This window comes from Diorhabda sublineata, chromosome 6 (genome assembly GCF_026230105.1).
Source record: "Diorhabda sublineata isolate icDioSubl1.1 chromosome 6, icDioSubl1.1, whole genome shotgun sequence".
NCBI lineage: Eukaryota > Metazoa > Arthropoda > Insecta > Coleoptera > Chrysomelidae > Diorhabda > Diorhabda sublineata.
Genome location: NC_079479.1, coordinates 28,976,920 through 29,001,857, shown reverse-complemented (window position 1 = coordinate 29,001,857; position 24,938 = coordinate 28,976,920). Strand labels below are relative to the sequence as shown.

Below are 24,938 nucleotides of genomic sequence, written 5' to 3'. Positions count from 1 at the left end.
CTTCGGGCTAACCAATAATGATTCACCATATTCGTTATGTTAAATCATCAAAACTACTTCGAAATAAACTATTTATTAAATAATAAAATAAGTAGTTAAACGCGGTTTCAATAATACAATGACCATAATCGAACGAACGCTAGAATATTAAGACATCTAACTGTTTAGAAACTCTTAAATAATGAAAAATGCTATTGTATGAAAGGGTATAATTATTTATGGTCGTTCGAGTCACAATGATAAAAATAAAGTACGTAATTTCATACTTTAATGGAACTCTAAGTGTCCAAGGGACACCCGGGATCGATCATCGATGATGTGGGTCCCCATTAAGATCGAGTACCTTAAATATAAATGAATACAATAAACCTTGAATTTAAGTAGCAAAATTTATAATTCTTCACAGTCACATTAATATAAGACCGAAATTTGGTAATCCGATAGGATACGCTAATGGAGGGTAAAAATAACTAATGTATCCTTCAATTAAATGACTAATAGATCCCAATGGTTCGCACCGGGGGTTAAATTACACATGAGAGATTGTATCTCTGTCTGGGTTACATTTGTGCAATGTTTTTAATTCAAATAATTTTAAATGGGAAATTATTATGTCAAAGCAGCACTTGTATATTGGTTTTTCAGTAGAATTAAGGGAGGAACGTTTAAACCAGATGGAGTTGAACCCCTTTGTTGTTATTCACGACCATGTTTTATTTCAAATATCCACATTGTGTTCACTAGATGTCTCATCAATAAAACTTGAGTCCTGTACTTTTTTCATTATCATATTAATATACGTGTAGGAATTGCTACATCAGCAACATTTTTTTGCCACAAATTATAGAAAAATCTCCAGTTGATGGTTAAGATATAGAAAAACAAGCAAAAATTGCAGAGAGAAATAAGCTAGCTGGTTGGCTTTTTAGTGGTTCAACTCCTTGATAGAATACTATGGTTTAGGTAAATTATATTCTTCTTCTTCTTCTCTAAAACTGTTTGTGCCCATTCGAATGTCAGGGTATTCGGTATTAGGTTATTGTTTTTTCCGGTCGTTTGCTAATTAATTTATTCGTCATTATTTTCCTTGCTCCTCCTTCTTGATCTAACCAAATTTTCCGGGGTCTTCTTTGGCTTCTTTTCTTATGTCTTTTGCTTTTGTAACTTTTTTATTAGGCTTTGTGGTGTTCTTTTCTTTATATATCCGTATCAGTTTTTTCGTTTTATGTTTCCTATTGATTCCTGTTTGATATTTTCTAATATTTTTTCGTTAGTTGTTTCATTTCTGCTGTTGTTATTTTACTGTCTTTTTGTTCATTACCCAGGTTTCATTTCTAGGTAGGTAAGTACTGTTATTGAGTGGTACATCATCATTTTGATGTATTCGTCCATTTCTTTTTTTCCGAATATTGTCTTATTCAGAACAAAGTATATTATCTTCATATAATGCTCGGTGTAGAATGATATCAACTTTTCTCAATATTCTTCTCAAAGACTTCTCACTTTTAGCGTTATTATCTTCGTTTGTGACTGTTCCGTTTTGTCCACAACCAGAAATATTTTTTATACTGCCAGTTTCATGAAATTTACTCAAATTTCGAGACAATATTGATTGTTTTTGTAAATCCAGTAACTATAATGAACATTCTGGATATTAGTAATCACCGAAATCCTATAGTACTTTATAGAATCGTAAATATTATTTTGTTTGATTCAAAATTGAACGTTTTTCTAAATATCTATATAAATAATATAAAAATAATAAATTTGTTTAATAATTTTATTGCGCTCTGTATATTTGTGAAAAAATAGGCTAAAAACATGAAGAATAGCGCTAGACAAGTGGTCCTCTGTTGACAATTAAGGTGAAAATGTAGTTAACCTTCCATTAGGCACGAGGGTATTTCTAACGTATTTGGTCGCGTTGTATCTAGAAGATACATATATCAAATGCATTTTTTTTTGTTATTATTATTTTTAATATATTAATACAGCAAATTTCATATGAATACTTCTTTTCTCCACTTTTAATTTAACATTTTTGCAAGTAAAAAAAAATATTTTACAAACTTATAAAATTAATCGGAGTAATCACCCTCTTCAATTTCTTTATTATAACATTTATTACAAATCATATTTGTATGAAGTTTTATACATAAATGATTTCCACGTTTTTTACAACAATATGCAGACACTGACGTTTTCTTATTTTCTACATAGCATGGTTCGCATCGCTTTCTTTTACTTGGTCCAGGTGTTGCCTCTTGAACTTCTTGTTGTGCTTCCAGGGTTTTGTAATTTTTGAGCAAACCTTTGGTTAGGTTAGGTTAGGAAGAATTTTTATTTGGGCCCTCACTTTTAGTTGTTCGTCTAGCAAGGCTAGTCCTAATTTTTTCAAATATTCTCTTCTTGTGACAAACGTATTTTTGTTTCCAAGAAATATCACCCGCGAGTTGATTCCAGCTACGTTCAGTAGATGGTAAAAAATTACCATAGACCATCTCTTAGTTGATCTAGCAACATTATAAGTAGCGCAAAGCTTTTCGACCACATCAACGCCGGATTTTGTGTTGTTATAAAATGATATTATTTCTGGCTTTTTCGAAGCATCTTCTTCCACTTCGTTCGACGCCACATGCAAACTTGAAATAAGGACTACGGTTTTTCCTTTTTTCGGGACATATGAAACTAACGTTTAATTTTTTGTATATCCAAGTAAACAAATGAACACTTAAAAACAATAAAATTTACGTTTGAATAATTACAAAACGTCGAAATGAACGAGAACTTATCCCAACTAACGGGTTTAGGGTGGCCAGGGGTTGTAAAAGTAAAATCAGCCGATTGTACTTCTAGGAAAGGCTTCGAGATACATCTGCCAAGAACTACTGCAAATCTCCATTTTCTAGAGCTATTACATAAATAAATATTTAGCAAAAAGCCATGTATCTCGTAGATACACGCGCGACTAATGGAAGGTTAAGAGAGAGTAGGATTTTCAAATCTTTTCCCCTCCTTGAAATAATTCAAGATCCGGGTCTGGTCTTCAGTAACAATAAAATTAAATTTATAAAAGTTTAAAGATGACATCATCACATGAAATATTGAATATTATCCGTTCGTGCACATTGAAAAATCTGGATGTCACGGCTTACAATGGTGTTAATAAGTAGGACAATAACAAACCTTGTACAGAACATGAGGCTAATAACCGTGGAAGTTGATACCGAAGATACCTGATGAAAAATTCTTTTTGAGGGCTTGAAATCAATTAATAACGAGTCACTCGTATATTTATTCCCAAAAGAGGATCTTAATGTATATTGTAATCACATCTTTATTAAAATCAATAAACGTAAGTGATATATTGCAACTATAAAGCTTTCTTTACGTTTATTTTTATATCCTTGAAATTATTATCTGGCTCATCTTACACAAACGAAACGAACATATGGTTTTTGTTTTTAAGTTTGAGAAATTAAATGATATCGTGCAGATCCGGATTCTTGGAAATTTTACATGAATTACAAATTATTTGGTTGACCTCGTTTCATTAAAAATTTCCAATAAAGATTTAATTATTATTATTTATAATTTATAACGATACTTAATATTTTAAGTTATTTCCGAATGTTTGTTTCAGGTAGGTTGGAAAGGGGGAGAAGTGAGTTGTAAGTTCTATGCAAAAAAGTTGAACAGCTTAAAAGAACAATTTTGTTTTTACATAACCTCAAAATTGATGTGAAACATTGAAAGTTTTTTTTTTATTTTTATCTTCTACAAAAACCATTTTCTTTTTCACAAAAATTGGTGAAAACTTATTTTCATATGTTCCAAACACATTGTAATTTATTTGGATCGAAATATTTATTTTTTGTTTGTTTTTTGTTCGTTGAGATTTCTACTTTCTGATAGTGTAAAAAATATTATCATCCTAAATTCATAAATTTTCTTAGAAAAGGCAAAAAAACTGGATCCAAAAATTTTTTTTAATCATTTGAACAATTTTTAGTTAGAAAGTAGAGATTTTGAGGTAATGCGAGAAAAGTGTGAATACTTTTTATTACCTACAACTTTGCCATCTGACTTTTTTCCATAAGACTTTTAGTAGTTTTGCTATAAATCGAGAAAAACCATTTTGTACACATAAAAAATCACCTTCTTCCCCTTCCCGACCTCAGATCGCCATAAATTATTTTACCTTCCATTTTTATTATATTCTCCTCCTTTTCCAATGGGTTTCATCCTACTTTTATTTTTTTGGTTTCAAAAATTTAACGACCCTGGTCTATGTTCATATAATTCGTTTTTTTAAATAATATATATAACAAAATTAGAACAAAATATATAACTGAATAAAAAATTCAGTTGTAATGAAAGCAAATCGGATGAAAAGCGGCAATGTAAAAGTTATGTCATGACTAGCAAAAAGTATCGACAGCCAATTGAAACAGTGTAAGGCTACATACTTAAAATAATATAACAAACATTCCAAGCCTCCAAATCACCATCAGATTTGGAAAGTGATTGCAAATAGTTGAGCAGCGTTTGTGCATTCCTATAACATCAGACGTTTAATTATGTCAATATCTTCATTGGAATGTAATGTAGCACTAAATTGCGCGATAATAAATAACTAATGAAATATTAACTTATCGTTTTAATTTTATGTATTTCTGTTATTTTAATACAGACCATTATTAGGTCAAAATTTCAAAAGCATTGTAAATACAAAAGTCATTTTTGATTTATAGAAACCTGAAATAGAGACCTATAATCCCCGCACAGAATTTAGAAACTAGAGAAACTTATTATAACAGAATTTTCCACTAACGTAAAATAGAATTGCGTCATCGTTATCAAAAATATCAGTACAGATTTAGCGAACGTCCATTTCCCTACAGCTTTTCCCAGTTTTCTTTTCAACTTCAAACGTTCACTCATTTGTCAGAACCCCACTGGTTTTTTTTCTTATAACGCATACAAAATAACTAACGTACCTATTCCGTATATTGATTACTCAAAACGTCATCATATAATTGGTGTGAAAAGTGGAAATTCCCTTTTCATCATTACTATTAATTTTACCCGGAACCATACCAGACGTATAGGTGAAGGGTACGTTGATTCGTGTAGTTGAACTCTGCAGACGCTATCTGGCGCCATCCTTACCTCTTACTGCGAATCACTAGTCAGGTAAAAATCGTGCATAGTCGCCGATAATGTAGATTACATTTTGATGGTATGCGATGTAACAAAATATATGATTCCCACTATTTACTTCTAAAAACTATTGTTTTTAGCTTCAAAATAGGCTTAAGTTTTGACGATAATCTCTTAAACAGCGCAAAATGTCTGTCCAGCGAGCATCCTTATTAGATCTAAGAATAGAGAGAAGTCTGGGTGCTAGATCTGAAAGACACGGTGGATACGGAAGCAATTCGAATCCCAATTCATTCAATTTTGCCAGAACTTTCATTGATTCGAGGCACGGTGTATTTTTCTTCTTCAAATGGTGCCGTTTTCCCATCAAACACTTCAATTTTCTTATGTAATAGTCGCTGTTTATGGTTTTTACAAGATAGTCGATGAATATTATACCAAGCGAATACCAAAATACTTATGTCATAATCTTGCTTTTATTTCTTTCTACGCTTTGGAGTCGGTTTATCACGTGTAGTTTATTCGTTCGACTATCGATGTGAACTAACCATATTTAATTCACTGACAGATAATAACGCAAAAATTCGGGTTTATCCGATTAAAGAGCTCCAAACACCTTTTGAGAATCTTCAATTCTTTGTTATTTTTGGTCTTGCGGTACCTACTTTGAACAGAGCTTTCACGTGCTCAAATATTCATTCATGATACGTCCATCACGCTCCTTTCACATCCGTTAATTGAAATAATATGATGTAGCGCATTCAAAAATAGAGGCCTGATGACTAAGTATTTACATATTTAGTCACTTTAATGAGCTGTTCTTAAGCAAGATTTCATACACCACTTGATCAATTTTAGTAATGATTTTATTTGTAATTGAACTAAGTTCTATTCTATTCGCGGATTGTTTGATCCATTTACTAATCTCATCTACTCCCAATAAGATTACAATCCAGAATTGGTTGTATTCAATTCTTCCATTAGGATTTGAGAAAGTGTCTTTCGCATCTTACTACTTCTTCCCGATTTACCAATCTCATTTGCTCCCATTAGGATTACTATCTAGAATTGGTTGTATTCAATTTATCTACTATTCAATTCCTTTCCTTCTTTGAAAAGTGTGCTTTCCGTCCTATTGTTTCTCCTCCTATACAATGTATAAGTTTTATTAGAATATGATTTGCAATTACTAAATTCAATGAAAATGATTCATAAATTTCTTTCTTTTATCTTGTTATCGTTTAAAAAAACAAAAAATACAATATGAATTAAAAGCATAACAATAGACTTTCCCTATCTCTTTCCTATTCCTTTAAATCTGGTTCAAATTTACAAACTACCCGTAGACCGAAACAAGTCAACGCCTATGGTTCGTGATATTTTTAAACGACTTGTACATACGTAAGGAGACACGTTTCGTTTCAAAACAAAATACCTTGCAGTCACTCACCTGAAAGCAACTTACTCCTTGAAAGTAAGATTATATTATGTTATAATCTGATATACAATATGGGATTTAGATTAAGTGTACATTTTTATAACCTTAGTTAAATTCATGATTGTTGCGTGGTAGTTAATTTGAGCTTTTAAAAAAGATTATCTCCAATAGTGAAATTTATTTTAGGTAAATCTGACGTTTGTAGATGATAAAATCATGAGCGTCCGTGAGTATGATGAGACAGGGAAAGAAAATAGATTGGAGACAGATATGGAATTCAAATTTATGAGTATCATACAGAGGTCGACATAAGTCAGGCAACAAGGTGTCCGCGAATTGCAGTTCGGAGGCTGGGAAGGGTGCGCGGTCTTCTTGCAGAAACGCGATCCTTGACAAGGCCCCACAGGAAGAAATCACAGGGTGTCAAGTTACATAGCCGTCCAGCGAATCCTCGTCTGCTTATACATTCTTCAAAATGAACCTTGAGGTACGCAGTTATGCCAATTGACCGTACCGTTAAGCTTGAAGGTTGCTTCATCAGACCACAAAATGGAATGGTGGAATTGCAGATCATCCCCTCCAATACCAACCTGCGATCGAAATCGTTCTTGTGAAGTGCTTGGAAGAGACGCGAACGGTAAACTCGATAGTGAATGCGATTCAGCATTCGTCGTAAAAAATGTAGATCGGATGTATGAACTTATCCCGATGGTTACACTACAGTTTGGCTATTCAATTAATGCCAGCACTATTCGTTTCATATTTTCTTTAGTTGTTAAAGTACCGGTCGTCCAGAGCGCAGCGCATCGGCAACAGGCTTCAAATAATCCGAAAATAATTACAAGTATTTCTCATCCGATGTTTGTAAAGTTTTGAACTTTACAATATGCCATTACCTTAAAATATTTAATCACATTAACACCATTTTTGACAAGGTGCTTAACTTAGCTTGACCTGACTTGACCATTGAAAATTTGCTCCACAAAGTTGATGACATCCATATTTTGATTTTCTTGTAAGTACACTATGAAAACAACTAAAGTTACCTTCTACATTTTTCACTTTACATTCCGACAGGAAATTGGTATACGCAATGTCGTACTGTTGAGCTGAATTTTTAAGGTAGGGGTTCCAAAGCTGCTCTACTTGCAGACGCAGGAAGTCTGGATCGGGCTTAAGAAAAGTAATATGAGAAAGGAAGGAAGAAATTGACAGTGAGGAAGAATAAAAAGAAAATGAACAATGGAAAATATCAATTTAGTCTTGGAATATTGAACCTGAATTTATGAAGAGGATTAAATGATTTGAAACAGGTACATCAGTTAATGACCGTCCCGATATGAATTTAAGCTATCTAGATGTTGCTAATTACTATGTATCGATATGATATATCAGACTTCACGTTATCAATTAACAATTAAACCGTTTTGGATGTTTGCAAAAAGGACTTAATTATTTTGGAAATTTGAAACCAGAATTGAATCGCAATCAAAATTCAATAAGTCATGATAAACGTTGTTTGATATACTCACAACGCAACTAAATGTTAGTCAGATCAGCTGATTGAGTGGAGCACTTTGTTAAAAAAATGTTCTCTTTTTTGATTCGTGGCTAACATTTATTTTTTTTTCAAAATATCTTGACTATTCAAAAGTGTTTTTCTTTCAACGGAGATGTAAGAACTCGCATTGTCACGGTGGAGAATGATTCGCCGTCTGTGATTGGTTTCCTTGAGTTTTTCGATTAGTTCTGGCAAATAAATGGTGATGTACGATTTAGAATTGAACGTTCTACGTTACTCTAAGGGAACGGCGGTGACATGTCCAGTACCTCCGACCATCTACTTCAAAGTAGTTCCAATCTCACGCTACATCACATGATTATGCACAGCATCGACGTTTTCTGGTACCACAACCGATTTTGAACGACCTTCACGAAATTCATCCTGTAGCGAAGTACGACCACGATTGAATTTGGAAAACCAGTTATACACGGTGGCTCGAGATAGTGCTTCATCACCAAAAACAAGTTGATGGGCACATTGATGTTGGTCTAACCCACGTCGAAAGTCATAGAAAATCACGAAAATGTTTGCGACGATTTGACCATGATGAATTTTCCAAGTATCTGTGAACAACTCAAATAGCGCTCGTAGGACAACAATATCACATTTGACATATTCACATCAGTGTTGCCATATCTCAAACCTTAAGTAGCAATCCTCGTAGAATGGCCTTGCAAATAAGCTTATCCTAAGGCCAAAACCTTCAGATGAGTAAAATCCCTCAAACAGTACGTGGCAAATACTATAGCTAAATACAAGGGAGGCAAAAACTATGGTAGTTCTAAACACAGTGCACGTGAAAGATGGATTTCATAGATGCAACACAAGGAGGGAGGAGAGATTAGGATTGCCGATTCTGTAGAATGAAAACTACACTACATACATATCATAAGTAAATGTCAAGTTATTATTAATAGCTCTAGAGACGTCGGAAGTTTCTTTAGGCATCGCGAGAGCGTTCATAGGATGATCAAATGGACTTTAAACGGATTACCAGAGCATTTAGAATCGACAAGGCCTACCCATTCTTAGTTATAGTGATAAAACCATACTAAAAGTAAGTAGCACAAGTTGCAAGAGTTAGCTTTGGAAAGTGGTAGCCAGGATGCAATAGCTACCGACTTTTATATTCAATATTTAGATCTTTACATACAATTTCTTGTCCATTGCTTTAATTAATGCCATTCAAATTATTAATTATAAAATATTCTCCAAAAACTTTTAATCAGAGAAAAAAATTTCAAATTTCAATTGTACAATTTGTGTTATCTGTTTGAAACGGAACGAGAATGGTGAGTTTAATAATAATTTATATGGTTATTTTATTGACTTTGAGTCTTCCAATGGGCGAATCTACACGCTTGGCTCTTGAGAGCGCTACATATCTATAAATTAATTTTATGTAGATAAATTACAACTTTATAGAAGTCACAAATCATCAATTTCTGTGGTATTTATTGATATAATGCCTCCACTAGTAAATACAGCTCTCATAGTTATATCGTAGAGGAGTTTCTTCTTGGCAGGTTTTGCAGATATAATATTTCATCATATACTTTGATACAAGAAGAAAAAATGTGTGTCACTTTTTGTTAAAAAAAATAATACTGTGGATCCCAAATGGTATTCTATTCTGCTTTAAAGGGGTTCGTATTACGAGAATGTATTGATATCTAGTTAGCCTAGAGCAGTTCCATGCATAAACAGAATGCTGCGTTACCATAGCAACGAACAATAACTTATTTGAAGTGAAAGTGTAATGTTTGACTTCAAAAAAGTAAACCAATACGTTAAAAGAAAAATGATGTCCATCAAAATTGTGAATCATCAAGTACCTGTATTTAAAAGGGTTAAGAGATAAGCAGATTTACGAAAATATGCTTAATACCCTTCTGTGATCAATGTTCTTCGTATGCGACCGTGAAAAATTGGACTGCAAGCTTCAAAAGAGGTAAATTTTCCTTTGAACTTGATGACCGATTAAGAAGGCCAGTTTCAGTGTCAGTCACCGAAAATATCGATGCAGTTCATGACATGATTTTATCAGACCGTCGAATTGGGCTAAAACGGATATCTGAAACACTGAATATTTCATACGAACGCGTTCATCATATAGTTCACGTTAATTTGGACATAAGAAAAATTGCTGCAAAATGTTTGAATGTTGACCAAAATAGTGCAAGTGTAGAAGCATCGCGTTCGATCTGTGCTCGATTTGAAAACGATGTAGACTTCTTAAACCGAATCTTTACTATGGATGAGACTTTCTATGATCCATAAACAAAGCAACAATCGATGAAATGGCGACACTCTGGTTCTCCAAGACCTAAGAAGTTTCGTGTCCAAAAATCTACTGGAAAAGCTCTTGCCTCAGTTTTTTGGGAATGCAATGGAGTAATCATGATTGATTTTTTGGTTAAGGGTAGAACAATAACTGGAGATAACTATTCGACGTTACTCCCCACTCTACGGGAAAAAACGCGGTAAGCTATCCAAAGGTGTTTTGTTTTTGCAGGACAACGCCACTGCAGACAAATTTCATGTTGCCGTGCAAAAAATTCGTGATTTAGGGTTTGAATTACTAGAACACCCCCCTTATTCACCAGATTTGGCGCCGTCCGACTATCATCTCTTTCCTCGACCGAAAAAAAGTTTAAAAGGTCGTGAATTTTCTTGCAACGAGGAGGTAACGAAAGCTGTGGAGGTCTGGTTTGCAGAGCAAGAAGAAACATTTCTTTTGAAAGATCTAGAGACATTGCAGGTTCGCTGTAATAAATATATCCAATTAAGAGGGGAATATGTTGAGTAATAAAATATTTTGACAATGAAATTTTGTTTGGTTCTATAGTAGGCTGAGAATTTTTTTCAATATATCCTCGTATACATTATAAATCTTTTTATATCTTTTATATCTTATTCTTAAACATTAAATAAGAAATTCAATGTGTGTTAATATTAGAAAAGGAACATTCAGATTGTGCTAATTGGGACAAAAATTGAACAACGTACTTTAAATTATAGTTGTATGGACTGGTTTATGTTCTCCGGTAAGAACAAACATTTTTTTAGTACCGTATTGTATCAATTCCACGTATTTTTATCAATAGAATGCAATATCGCATCCATGCTCACTGTTGGAAAATCTCTTCCTTAAAAAGCTTTCCTCATAGCCTCCCTACCACAAGAATAAAGGATGTTGCTAGGGGGTGAGGCTTCCTACAGGGTGTTTACAATCTGAAACGGGACTACAAAGTATAATTGTGAATCATTATTTCCTATACTTGAATCCGATATATCGAGAAAAATCATTATTTAAATTTATTTGCAATAAACTATCAACAAATTTCATGTTTGTGTGAGATCATATTGAAGTCAGCTCACTTCCACAATGAAACTAAACAATATTTTCTATCAAAGGTCATACGTGTTTATTATTTTTGTTGGATATGTTTCACTTATGTAAATATTGTAAATATCTATTTTAGTTTTAACGGAGAGATAAGATAACAGTAAATGTTTTATTATATACTCAAATAAGAGAAATATCAAACTGAAAATCAACTATCTATATTAGAATTATTACCTTTTGTCGGAATTTACAAAGTGTGTATAGATATTGTACATTATTTAATGAATTGAATATATCGTAGAATGCAGGAAAGAACTGATCGCTACAGTCAGTCAATTTTGTTTGTTTGTTTTCGTTCATAATATCGCGATCATTGTAGCACCTCGAGGAATTCAATGAAGCTGATATGAGAATTGACACATATTACGAATTCAGACAGTGCTAATCAGAAGTTTCCTCTTCCATTTTTATCTTTAGAACGATTATACATAAACTATTGAAATTCATAAAATGATGATGACGTATTCATTAAAATCTATTCAAAAAGACACCTAGAGATGTACCTAAATTATCCTTCAATAATTTAAATTTTTTTTTATGAAACCTCAATAGGTTTCTTGACATCACGATTTGATCGTTCAACGATCAATGAGCAATTAATTCTTAATTTCTACCAAGTCGTTTTGTCTGGTAGTTTTGTCTCTCTATTCATATGACCTGAAAGTTAACTTTCGTTTGCCTAATAATGTCCATTTTCAAATTATGATTGCGTCAATATTCCTAGTGCCCAAGGAGCATTCATTATGTTTCTTAGTACTTTGTTATGAAAAGCTCACATTATTTGAAAGTATATCTCTTTGGAGATATACTTAACATGAATGTATAACCACAAAATTGAGGGACTCGTTGCGATATGGGTTAAAATATAATCAAAAAATTTAAAATACCCTTCATTAATTATTAAAAATGAAACAAACAATAAGAGAGTATTGTGAACATAATCAGTTAATAATAAAAGCTAAATGCTGTCTATTTATTTATGGATATAATTATTATACATTCACATACATTTACAGATATGAGCGTTAATTGTCAGGTCAATGATTTTATTCAGTTCAATGTTGGCTTAATTTAAATAATTAATCTTTTGCTCTGAGTTTGTAAGTTTTTACAGTTACTGTTTAATTCAAATTTCCAATTACTATTCATTCTCATATATATATTTCAATGTTCCAGTTAAAGACAAGACTCTTTTTTTTAATTACTTGTGTCGTTCATATTAGACGGGAAGCTAGCTACAAAAAAAAGAGTCGGTAAGGTGCACGCTATTTCAGCTTGCAAACTAGCGGCCCTGACAGTACATCACCAAACGCCAATTCTTATGGTCAGCACAGGTCGGATATGAAAATGCCGTCCGGTTTTCCATAACGGAACATGCGCGTGTGAAACCTTTTGGTAACGTGGGACTTAAAACAGTTTTAAACAAAATTGATAATCGGCGCAGTAAATGATTTAAAAAAAAAATAGAAGCCCGCTTTTTGCGTTGTCGGCGGCGACTAGAGTAGGTGGACACGCGCACGTTATGAGGTTTTTCAGATGAGTTTTCCGGTACTTTCGATCACTTCTTACGAGGCTTTTCTGGCCTACAAAAATTCTTGCGCTATAACACCGCTCTTATTTGATGTTTCAGCCCCACGTTACAAAAGGTTTCACGCGGCATTTTGATATCTGACCTATGATTATCTTAAGAAGTGGCGTTTGGTGATGTACTAAGTTGGGACCGCCAGTTTACAAGCTGAAATGACGTGCACTTTATCGACCCTGTTTTTTTGTAGCCAGCTCTGGGACTATATCGCGAAGAAAGGATAAGGAAGAATTATATTAATCGATAAATACATTTAATAACAATGTAAATGTGTCTGTACGTTATTAATATATTATATTATGAACTCCAAGGTCAAGATTCTGATCTCAATCTCCGCAAAAAACAATGATCGATTTTGGAGATTTGTTCATGGTTTCAACCCATGAGCCTTATTAGTATAGTTTCTCATTCAGTCCCTAATTTAAATTATGCACACTGTAGAATTCCTGAGCTTGTCATTTATAGTCAGATGTTTCATCTTCTGGATCAGAATAGTCTCTGATTATAGAGGTCATGATTCCATTTCTTTGAAGAAGTTTGTTTCGATAATAAATCAGACCAGTCATGTTTTTCAACGAAGATGTAATTTAATATCATCCGCGACAAGCAACCAGGAAAGTAGTGGAAAAACTTTTGAACTTTGTTTAATATTAAAAATCTAGAGATATTGGTTTAATCTACAAATCACATCCTGCTCGTTATAATGGCTCGAGGTAATATGAAAGACTAAGTTTCATAGTTCAAAAAATATCTGAATGAAATCTATACTGGAAACTGGACTTTCTGAGCAATTATCGTCACTTATGATAACTTTCAGAGATTTTTTTAGCATGAGGTGTTAAATTTGTTCTGAGTACTTGTGAATCTTTGGAATAATAAGGTTTCGTGAGATTTGTTTCATTATGTTGTTTAATTTTATTTATTTGTTTTAAATTTACACCACGTCACAATGCATATTAATAGGTGGGAAAAATAAACATACATAAAAATTAACATTTCGTTTTTTAAGAAAATTAGTAGAAATGTGATAATTAAGATGGGTTGGGTTCATATATTCCGGTGAAAGATAAGCTCTTACATTTGAAAATGTGAAGCTTGTATTTGTTTGCAATCAGTCAATGATTGTATCTATATTATTTTAATGAAAAAGGCAATCGCTTTTTAAGCATAGAACAATATAATTTGGAATCATTTGCATGAAGAAGACGATTACAATTTAGGAATAATAACTGAACGCTGCGGCTGAAGTTGTTACAGTAAGAAAAAGCTAACAAAAAAAGAGAAATAAAAAATTGGTTGTAGCTGTAGCTATCGTTGGGTAGAGGAAACATTTTTCTTTTAAAAAATGTCAGTTCATGATTCAAATATTTAAATCTCACGGTGTTTTATAATTATATGCGTTCTACTGTTATAATTTGTGATTTATATGGAAAAACCTAGTAAGAATATAAAATTCCTTGTGAAAATGATTAGTTTCTAATTTCAATCAGTTGGTTGCGAATGTATAGACATTTTCAAAAGTCATTCAATTATGTGTAATATAATTAATAATTAATAATATAATTAATTCATAAAAATAAATACGAAGAGTTAGCCCTGAGTTTCCAGAGATTGTTTTTCTAAAACCAAATGATAGTTTTTGATTGAACACCACAGTTTATGAAGAAAATAGTTACTAAAGATGAATTACCGTTTGTTTTTGAAGAAACGGTTTAATTTTTGCAAACGACCGTTTCCAAAGATAAACGATTGTTTGCTTTGGAAAAAATGGACCATTTGTATTTGGAAATGAGAACGATAATTGTCAAGTATATTTGCTCTTGATAGACATTTTCCAAAGACAAATTATAGTTTTGTTGGAAAATGCAGTTTCCAAAGGAGATGGTGGTTTCATGGTGAAATTTCAATCATATCATAATAGTTTTTAAAGATACTTGATTATGTTTTAGTTATAGTTCCGTTAGATATGACATAAAAATTTTGATTCATTCAATGCATTGTTGGACAGCTTCATTAGACGCAGAATGGACACTTTCTAAAGACAAATGGTGATTTGCTTTTGGAAAATACAATTTCCAGAGACAAATTACAGTTTACATTTGAAAAAGACTGTTCTCAAAGGTAAAGGAAGTATTGTTTTTGAAAAGGAAAGTTTGCAAAAACAAATGACGATTGTTTTAAGAAAAAGACAATTTCCAAAATTTGATTTTGTAGAAGACAGTTCTCAAAGACAAATGAGGGTGTTTTTGCAAAGGAGAGACAAAGGAAAATATCGGTTTGTTTTTGTGAAGGACAGCTTTTAAAAATAAATGAAAGTTTGTTTACTTTTTATCAGTTATCCCAGTTAAAACCTAGATCAGTTAAGCCCTCGTTGGACAGTTTCAAGATGAATAACATAATCCAAACGATCAAAAGCTTTGATATAATCTGTTATTTATATGTTGCAATATATTGTATTAAACAAGTAGATTTACCAGGATACAGTTCATGCTGTTCATTGCATAGGAATCGGAAGATACTTCAAGAAGCAAATACTGAAATTTTTCTAAAAGTTTTCAGTTTTTACTAGCACAAATTATAAACTCTGTGTTCAATATTATGGAAATTATTCTAATAATTATGAAGTCATAGCTCTTATCTCATAACAAACGTTATAAAATACAATAGTTCGTAAGATTAATATTTCTTGAAAACTTTTAATGGAATTTATAAAAGATTAAGTGACTCACTAAGCGAAAGAATTTTTTCTGTCTATCAATAAATTCGCAATGAGCTTCTTGAAAGAATCTCGCAGTTCTAGGCAGATAATAAATCGGAATGCTTTATTCAACGATATAAATTAGAATTTAAAAAAAAATAATTCCTATAAAAGTACTTACCGCTTTAGTCCACTTTACTATGGGTTCCGGATATCCCGTGTAAGTTGCCTTAAGGAGTACTCGATCTCCTACAAGTGCTGTAGTATCCTGAGGTCCTCTAAGAAGTACCGGCGGCGTTCCTTCGATTTGCACAGTTTCCTCCATAGAGCCTACTCCACTATCACTACCGCACTCTCGACCGAAACTCGCGAGATTTTTGGTACGCCGCGCTATCGCAATCGACGGTACTGCGGGTTGTGATGAAACACTTTCGATACTGCTGTTAAATTGCGAAGAATTGCTCGGACTTGCATCTGATCTCGTCGCCCCCACGACGTGAAAAATGTTCGCGTCACCGTCTTCCTCTACCTGAACACAGAAATTGAATCAGTGGCGTAAGCTTCGAAAGGTTCAAAATTATTTGAAAAACCTTATGATTAATTCGAAATTTGAGCGAGAGTTGTAATGATCCAAGGTTTTGTACATTTCATAATTTGTTTATTATGGATCCAATCTTCGACTGTTTGATAGCTTTAGGTGAAATTTTTTCACATTTGATATGGCATACTATTATGTGTGTCCTAAGAAAGCGAAATTATATTTACTTCAGGTGATACAGTAGTTGCGAAATTTATACTTGGTGAGACAAAATATTCATGCTACACCACGCAAGGTTTTGAGATCGTCCCGAGTAAAAGTAATTTGTGTTAATGACGCAGGTACTTTCTACCAAAATAAAAACAACCGGTCAAAAGTTTTTACCCACCCTATAGTTTGCGTGATACTCAGCAAATAAAAACAATACGCTCGATTTTTATATTTATATTTTAGAGAAGCTATATAGATATGGTTATAGTAACAACAACTCAATCAGGTTCAAGTCGGGGGTTTGTGTCGGCCAAATCATTACTTTCAGAACATTCTTAATTTCGAATGTTTTCAAATATAGCTGCGAGGAATGCTTGGGATCATTGTCATGGAAGAAAATAAATTTTTTGCCTATCAGGCGCTGACCAGAACGTACTTCATTTTATATTCTTTCACAACATTCCTTCAATTTTTACCAGCTCTTCAGTCACCATACTTCCAAAACATCCTCAAATCATCATCGAAGCTCCCCTACTTTTTTCTTATACCTAAAAAACTGAAGACTCATCACTCCCTAAAAATCTTCTTCTTTCACTCTCCTTTTCCTTATTGAAGTACTCAAAGACAGATTCCTAGATTCATTCATATGAGCTGTTATCTCTGGGACCGTGAGTCGTCGATCACGTTCACTAATTAACACAATACGTTTATCTTCAGCGGTTGTACTTTTTCGAGGTCACCCCCGGTACGTTTTCTATCGCCAAAACTTCTGGAGGATGCATATTTTTTCATATTGTAGTCCACGGTCCGCCGAGGTATTTTTAATTAGACGGCAATGGTACGGATGCGTTCTTGCGTCTCACAGGGCTAATTAGGACTAAACTGTAATCATAAACACCGAAGAAATAACTCACTCACTAAAGTATAATGAAAAAATCAGTCGGTTCATATATTATTATTATTATTATAAACAGCGCTCGTATGAAGTAAAAAAATAACGGACACTATTATTTTTCTTTTGTAAGACACAGTTTCGATTTTCGATATGTATCCTGGTAACTAGGATTACGAAAAACATGGATTGAAAATATGGAAGAAGCAACGAAGACAATGGGGATTAATTGGAAAGAATAAAAGATCAAATGAAAGAAATGCATGAAGAAAAATGTCTCTGTAATAGCCCCCAATCAAACAGCCAGTTAGGAATGAATAAATAAAAATAGAAGTGAATAATCAGAAACAAGATAAATATCAATGAGGTTTTTTACATTACAGTTTTACTAGTTCAATTATAATCATTCCAAAGATAAAAAAGTATTTTGAATAGCACTGTATAGTAAGAGCAAAATTTCAAATTTCAGTTGAATATAATTGAGCAAGTAAATTAAAATTATTTACATACTAGCGATTTATATCCCTCCTGTTTTTTCTGTTACGTTAAGCTACTGACTTTCATTTGCTACATTCAAGATATACATTTCTCACAGTTAAAACTGTTTTTTTTTTCATAGATTAGTTGTAGATGGTTTTATTGTGATTAAAATAGTACGTCGATGTCGGGAAACAACCTTCTCGATTTAGTTAAAAATCATAAGGAAATCAGAGGTCATATTAATAAATACTTTCCGCTACCAATGTGATTACACATCTTTACAAGTGTGCATGGAAACTTATAGTGTAAGTCATATCTGGTTAGAAGGATATTTTCAAGAAAACATAACGAAAACAGATGCGCGCTTAAAACTACTTGTACTCAGAAATTTAGAACATATTTTTTTTTCTTTTAATTTTTCTTCGCCCAAGATTTTGTTTGCTAGTTAAAATTAGTTTCTACTTGCTCAAAATTGCATATTGGGTAAAATTCTAATTTATTAGAAAGTACACAATTTATACAGCATATGTTTTAAATCTCAAGACGCCACGTTGTTTAGTATTTGTTTGGCAGCCATCAATAGTGAACGTTTTCATTGATTTGTAAACATTGGTCATCGTTATGTGATACAATACTTTTATTTAAAGGGCCTTCGCCCAACCAATATAAAAACTGAACTAGATTCTATTCTGGGTGAGACTGCTACCATATTATCATCAGTAAAATATTGGGTAGCGGTGTTTAAGCGAGCCGGTGCGACCTACGAAGATCAGCATCGCAGTGGCCAACTAAATGAGATGACGACTCCAGAAATGTTGAAAAAAATCCAGAAAGCTGTAGTGAATGATCGTCGACTGAAAGTGTGTGAAAACATAGCAGGCATTGCAGAAAGTGCGGTACATCGCGTATTAACTGGAAATTTGGATATAAGAAAGCTGTGCGTGGTTGTATCATCAAGACAATGCACCAGCTCACACATCCGTTATTACAATGGTCAACATTGATGAATTAAAGTTTGAATTGCACCTTATTCGCCAGATTCAGCCTCCTCGGATTATTTTCGGTTCTCAGATTTGAAAAAATGGGTCGGTGGTCACAGATTTTCCAACAATGAAGAGGAGTTAATGACTATTCTGAGGAGCTTGACGATTCTTATCATGAAAATTGTATCGGACTTATGGAACGTCGCTGGGAAAATTGTATGGAGATAAGAGCAGATTACGTTGTTTTTCCAGATTTTTTGTGTTTTCTTTGTTGGCCCATATACTTCTGAGACTATCCTCGTATTTCACCTACATTAGAGACCCACCGAAAAACACTACCGTCCATCTTACCGTAGAGAGACATTACGAAATTATTGAGAAAATGGAGAAAGAAAGGAAGTGTAAAGTTTTAGCAAACGGAAAAATAATTCGGACTGTCACCGTATTGGAAATCAGACACAGATCTATTGGTTACAAAACGCAGAGATAGGAATGACATGTCTCCCCATGCTTTTATAATAATAATTTTCTCATCAGTGATTTTATTCTTCTCACAAGAATTATTTCTAATTTAAATCTAGCTAGAGGCCTGTTTTTTTTTCATTTTTTTTTTCAATTTATAATTTATTTTCTTGTCATTGTGGCTCTCAGTTTATTATAATCAATGTAGCTCTTAAACTCAATCTAGGTCAAAATTTTCTTCACTTTTTATTGAATTTCGTGAAACTCGTCTCCATTTTATGTCGAGGATTTCATCCCAACTATGTTAAAATTTGTATCATTTGCGTCAGACAACGATGTTTATAGAATAAATTATATCGTTTACTGTTGTAAATAAAAGTTAAATTGAATACGAAATCAATATCGCATAAAAACGCTACATGGTATAAATAAATTTATATCAACGTTTTAATATTTTGACCCACAATTTGTTTATACTTCAACATAAATAATTCGCCAGGGTACTGCATAAACATTACATTATTACTATTTTTGTCACAGCCTTGCTTGACTTTTATGGCCAATCTCATGTCTAAATAAGAAAGCGATCCTTATAAAAAACTACGAGTTTTAGTTCGTCACGTCATTTATAATTTATGTTAAGTATATGACGCTAATCACCAGTGCCGGACTATTAATTAATATTTAAGGATTTACAGATCATTAAAATATACACAGAAAGTGCTGATTTTTAAAAAAATGTTCAACGACTTTGATGTTCATTAATAGTATATTACATAACGAGTTTGGAAAGTGATACATCCCTCAAAACAACGTATTTTTTCAAACTATATCAGACATGTGTTGAAAAGTATATAAGCACGTGTGCTGCAAAAGATTCATTCAACTACTTTATACATTACCCAGTAATAGTAATAACACTTAATTTTAACGTTTAAATTATCTTATGTATTTGAACACAAATCACAACAAACTTTCAATTCCTATTATACACATTAGTATAACCTCAAAAAATCATATTGTCTACTTCTTCAGTTTGCTTAAATTTGGCCTTTTGCCTGTCGGCACCCAGCCAGATTCATATTGTATTCCCTCTATCGTTCGAGACCCTATATATCATAAGAAAAATAAGCATTTCAATACATGTATGTTATTTTTTGGTATATATGCGAAATAAGATACTTTCTTAGGTAAAAATTAGTGTGCAATCTATCATTTTAATAAGTGTTCATAGGAAAACATGTAAAACAGAAAACGCAAATATTCAATCACCTTGGTGTTCGATACGATCCATTTTGATACTTCTTTAATACCGGTTCTATGGTACGCACGCTTCAACCAAGTTTTAACAGTTTCCAGCGTAATGATAATGACCAATAATGTGACGTGATGATAAATAATTATTTTTCTGATTGTTTAAACATCATCAAGTGAGTATGAGTATGAAGATTCCGTTTTCTACTTACGAGTATATACATAAAAGACAGCTTACGAAAACGTTACTAAAATAATAGGGCTCAAAGATGTCTTTTGAAAGACAGATATATTTGAATCGACATTAAATTATCTTTTTTAATCATGCAAATCTCAAAAACGGTCATAAGTTGAAATTATTTCTAACTGACCAAAATTGGCAAAACTTACCTTGAATTTGTTTGGTTCAGATGTTAGTGTTCCTCTAACGGGGAAAATACATGACGGTTGTATATGAACAGATTTTTTTGAACATCTATCTGTAAGATAAATAATACAGTTCCAGATACCACAATTGTGACAAATGTTGAAGTGAAAACTCAATTTGCTTAGGAGAGAGAGGGGGGTCGAATAGGTTTTATATCAACAAATTCTCTTTTACTTGAAGAATTGTGAGCCCTGCGGCTCTGGATTTAGTCCTGTCTGGACATAAAATATCACACAAATTCACTTGTTGGGTGTTGAGTTCTGGCATAGTTACGTGGCCGAATTAACTAAGGCAGCTTCACGAAACTTGAAGCTCTGTAAGAACAAAAACCTGTGTATTTCGCATCAGTTTTCAATCCTCTACAAGGCCTAGATTCGTCCAATTTTGAGTATTTCTCGTACATTTGGAACTCGGATCCCAATCATACCCCGATGATGCTCGACTCAATACAGAAGAGGGTAATTTAGAGTTGACTAGATCAATATCTGCAGGCATCTACATGCGACAGGCACCACTTGAACTACTCGAATTTAATAAGGTGCGAACCGAATACATTGGCTTTGATCTGAATGTTTTACGTCAGCTTTGGTCCACTACTACCTCCTCTCTCCCCGCAGAAGCATATAAACTGCTTCTAGTTCGAGCAATTTCTAACCTGGTTCGAATACAATTTATTTTCAGTGCTCATAATAAAAGGATTTATGTATGTATAAGAAGAAGAACTGTTCTAAATTATTAATGGGAAATTGTGTTACCATTAGAAAAAAATATTTCAATTTTTTGGAAAATAGTAGAGCCATGGCACATTGGCCCTTATTGATTGGTTGCCACTGATAAAACAGTGGTAACGAGTGTACATAGTCAGAAGTTGTTAAATAAAATGAGGAGTGCTGACTAGTATACTTGGAATATATATTATATCTCAGTAAATAGGGTCGAGAGTTAATCAATTTTATTAGCCGAAGATACAAATTCCGCCTTGATTCAGTAGAGTGGTGTTTTGTCCGCTTAACAAGAAGATCCGAGTTAAACCAAGTCCACATTCTAAAACAATGAGACGCCAAGTATAGTTAAACTGTAGGTTTTTTTTGAGAATAGAACAAAACAAAAGGTTACCATGCTTTTGTGGATATTTCGGAGTGAACACACATATTTTTCCAGTGCTTTTTATAATTCTATAAGCATTTTAAATTACGGTTCTTGAATTAGTCCCAGTCAGCATTTGTTCTTTCAATTCAAATGTAAGAAGATGTCATTATGAACTGGCAAACTAATAGTCCATAGCTGATCTCTTCGGAATATTTCTTTGAAGCTTTGTAAAAGCGATTAAAATAACAAAAATATCGTAGGATGTAGGACTCAAAGGTTATTGTCTACAGAGCTCTAAAATTATATCATGTTTTAATGAAATAACACGATAATATTTCGAAATCTGTTATAGAAAAAACTAATTATCAAGAAAAAATAATATATTTAATAAGATCTGCAAATTGCTTTCCTTCTTCTATTTAATTGTATCAAAGTCTGTATGGGATTACGCAAATGCTAAGTTATCGAGTATATCTATGCTCCTCCCAATCATCAGTTTTTTGTCTTCTAGATAATGTTTTTTTAGATATTCAGATACATTTTCCATCAAGAGTTCCGGTTTGTAGTCGACGAGATGTTTTTCAATTGAACTCACATCTTCTAGAATTTTCACAATCCTCCATTGGAATTTTGGTAATTTAGTTTTGATTTGGATAATCTTAGTTTTGGGCATCTCAGATTCAGTTGGAAGATATCTTTCTCAAATCGTCCGTTCATCGTGTCGGCGGTTGTATGCTGTTTGTGTGCCCTTCATTCCTGAGGTACCATTCTAGTATGCTTTTCGTTCATCTATAATCTGACAGCCTTGGAACATGGCCCGCCTAGTTCCATTTTAAATGTGTGACTTTGTCAATTGTATATGTAACTTTTGTTCTTTGATTTGGATCATTAAATGAGCTTATCACAGGAATTGTTATTGTTTCTTTTTTGGTGCACATAGTTAAAATTTGTAAGCATTTTATAAATAAAGAGAATCAATGAGATTTAAAGACAGTAAGAAAAAACGTACTAGTGATTTGACTTGAACTTGAACATTTTTTAAATAATAATTTTAATTTTACAATTGTAATTGTTGGAAGTAGACTAATTGAGATGTTAATAGTGATGTTTGTAATTGCAGATTGTAAGATTAAAAACTGAAAAGTTGGAACCGAGTCACTTCTAATCGACTCATACTAATGGTGTGCATTCTTTGAAAAATCTTATGTAACATTTGTTTTTGAAAATCTCACAAAAATCGAAACATTTGTCTTTGAAAATTGAGTTGATTGAGTTTTCACCTCTATTTAAAATAATCCAAAAAATTATTATTAATAAGAGATTTTTTAAATAAACGGTCATACCTTCTACTATTAAATGGCACGTTGAAAATGCATCTCCATACAAATTATAAATTTCACACCTATAATTTCCATCATCATGCTTATTAACGTTAGGTAAGACGAGTTTTATCCTTCCATTTTCATTTATTTGCTGAAAATCAGAGCAATTAGGCAAAATACAGCCATCTTTCATCCAAACCACATCTAAAGGCTCAGCTCCAATTATATCCAGCTCTAAAACAGCTTGCCCACTTTGGGAAATGTATAAATTCTTCGGAAGGCTCTTCAAAATTTCCGGTCGCATATAGTCGTCGTTCTCTCCATTACGAACTAAACTTTTTTCTTTCGACATATTCGATTCTATATCATTATTATTAATTAAGCTCTCACAATCATTCGTTTCCAAATTGTCCAATATTTCGTATTTATATTTTCTTAAATTGCACAATGAAGATTTATAGTCGGAATGTAACGAAGGTTTGCTACTCGCTCTTGTAAAACTCTTTGAATAATAGGGAGCGGGTTTTGGTGACAAACTTCTAGCTCTTATACCTCTTAATGATTGAATTCGATGACCAATAACATCTAGTTTTGCTGATGTTTCTACACGGCCTAAATCGTTCTCCAAAATTATTTTGTAAACACCCGAATCACTTGGAATAACATCTGTAATTTCCAAAGTTCTTAGATCATCTCTTTCTGTAATTCTCAGTCTTGTAGAAGGTACTATCGGTACTCCGTCTTTTTCCCATGTTACCCATGGATCGGGATATCCGGCAACTGCGCTTTGAAATCTGAAATTGATTAAAATGAATATGAAAATTCCAATCATATAAATAATGACAATTGAAAAAATTAATCATGTTAATCAATTCTTTTACGACAGGTCCCTAGGGTATTACTTTATTATTTTTTGTTAGAGTATTTCATCATTCTTATGGTTTGATTAATAGCTCTCTCGCATTAAATACATTTTGCGAAGGTATTTCTTTTCTGCAGCTTGTAATTTATCAAATTATTCTAGGATAGAAGCACTAGATTAAGAACTGTTTGTGGTAGAGCGGTAAACGTTGACCTTTATCAATTTGTTAACTTTTTACTAGGATATAAATCCTCTATTTCTGATATGGTTTTCTGGTAGTGCTCCAAATCTTCCCTGTACCCTTTCTCATAAATAAACAATGACAGATTATAAAAGAGTGACCGGAAATGGTGAGGAATACGGTTGCTTCGAATTATTACAATAAGAAGGGTTTCCAAGGCAGTAATTACGACATTAGAGGAGAGATTTTGATTTGGTTCGTGCCCAACGCTGTTCAGAGATTCGAATAACTTTTTTCGTCATGGAAATTTTCCCCCCTCTGACCGAAAAACGTCCTATAGTAGATTCGATGTCTGTTCTCCAATTTTGGTATAAGATGACA

General features: G+C 32.9%; 1 protein-coding gene across 4 annotated transcripts in view; it reads right to left on the bottom strand.

Moving 5' to 3' along the window:
* Positions 1-24,938, bottom strand: part of LOC130445048 (uncharacterized) — a 140,780-nt gene that overhangs the window by 20,327 nt on the left and 95,515 nt on the right. For all 4 annotated transcript variants that reach the window (XM_056780532.1, XM_056780534.1, XM_056780533.1 and 1 more), the window contains 3 exons: positions 23,536-24,308; positions 21,067-21,155; positions 16,039-16,386 (listed from right to left, as the gene is read on the bottom strand). In XM_056780532.1, the coding sequence (XP_056636510.1) occupies positions 16,039-16,386; positions 21,067-21,155; positions 23,536-24,308 (1,210 nt within the window). The remainder of the gene's footprint in view (positions 1-16,038; positions 16,387-21,066; positions 21,156-23,535; positions 24,309-24,938) is intronic.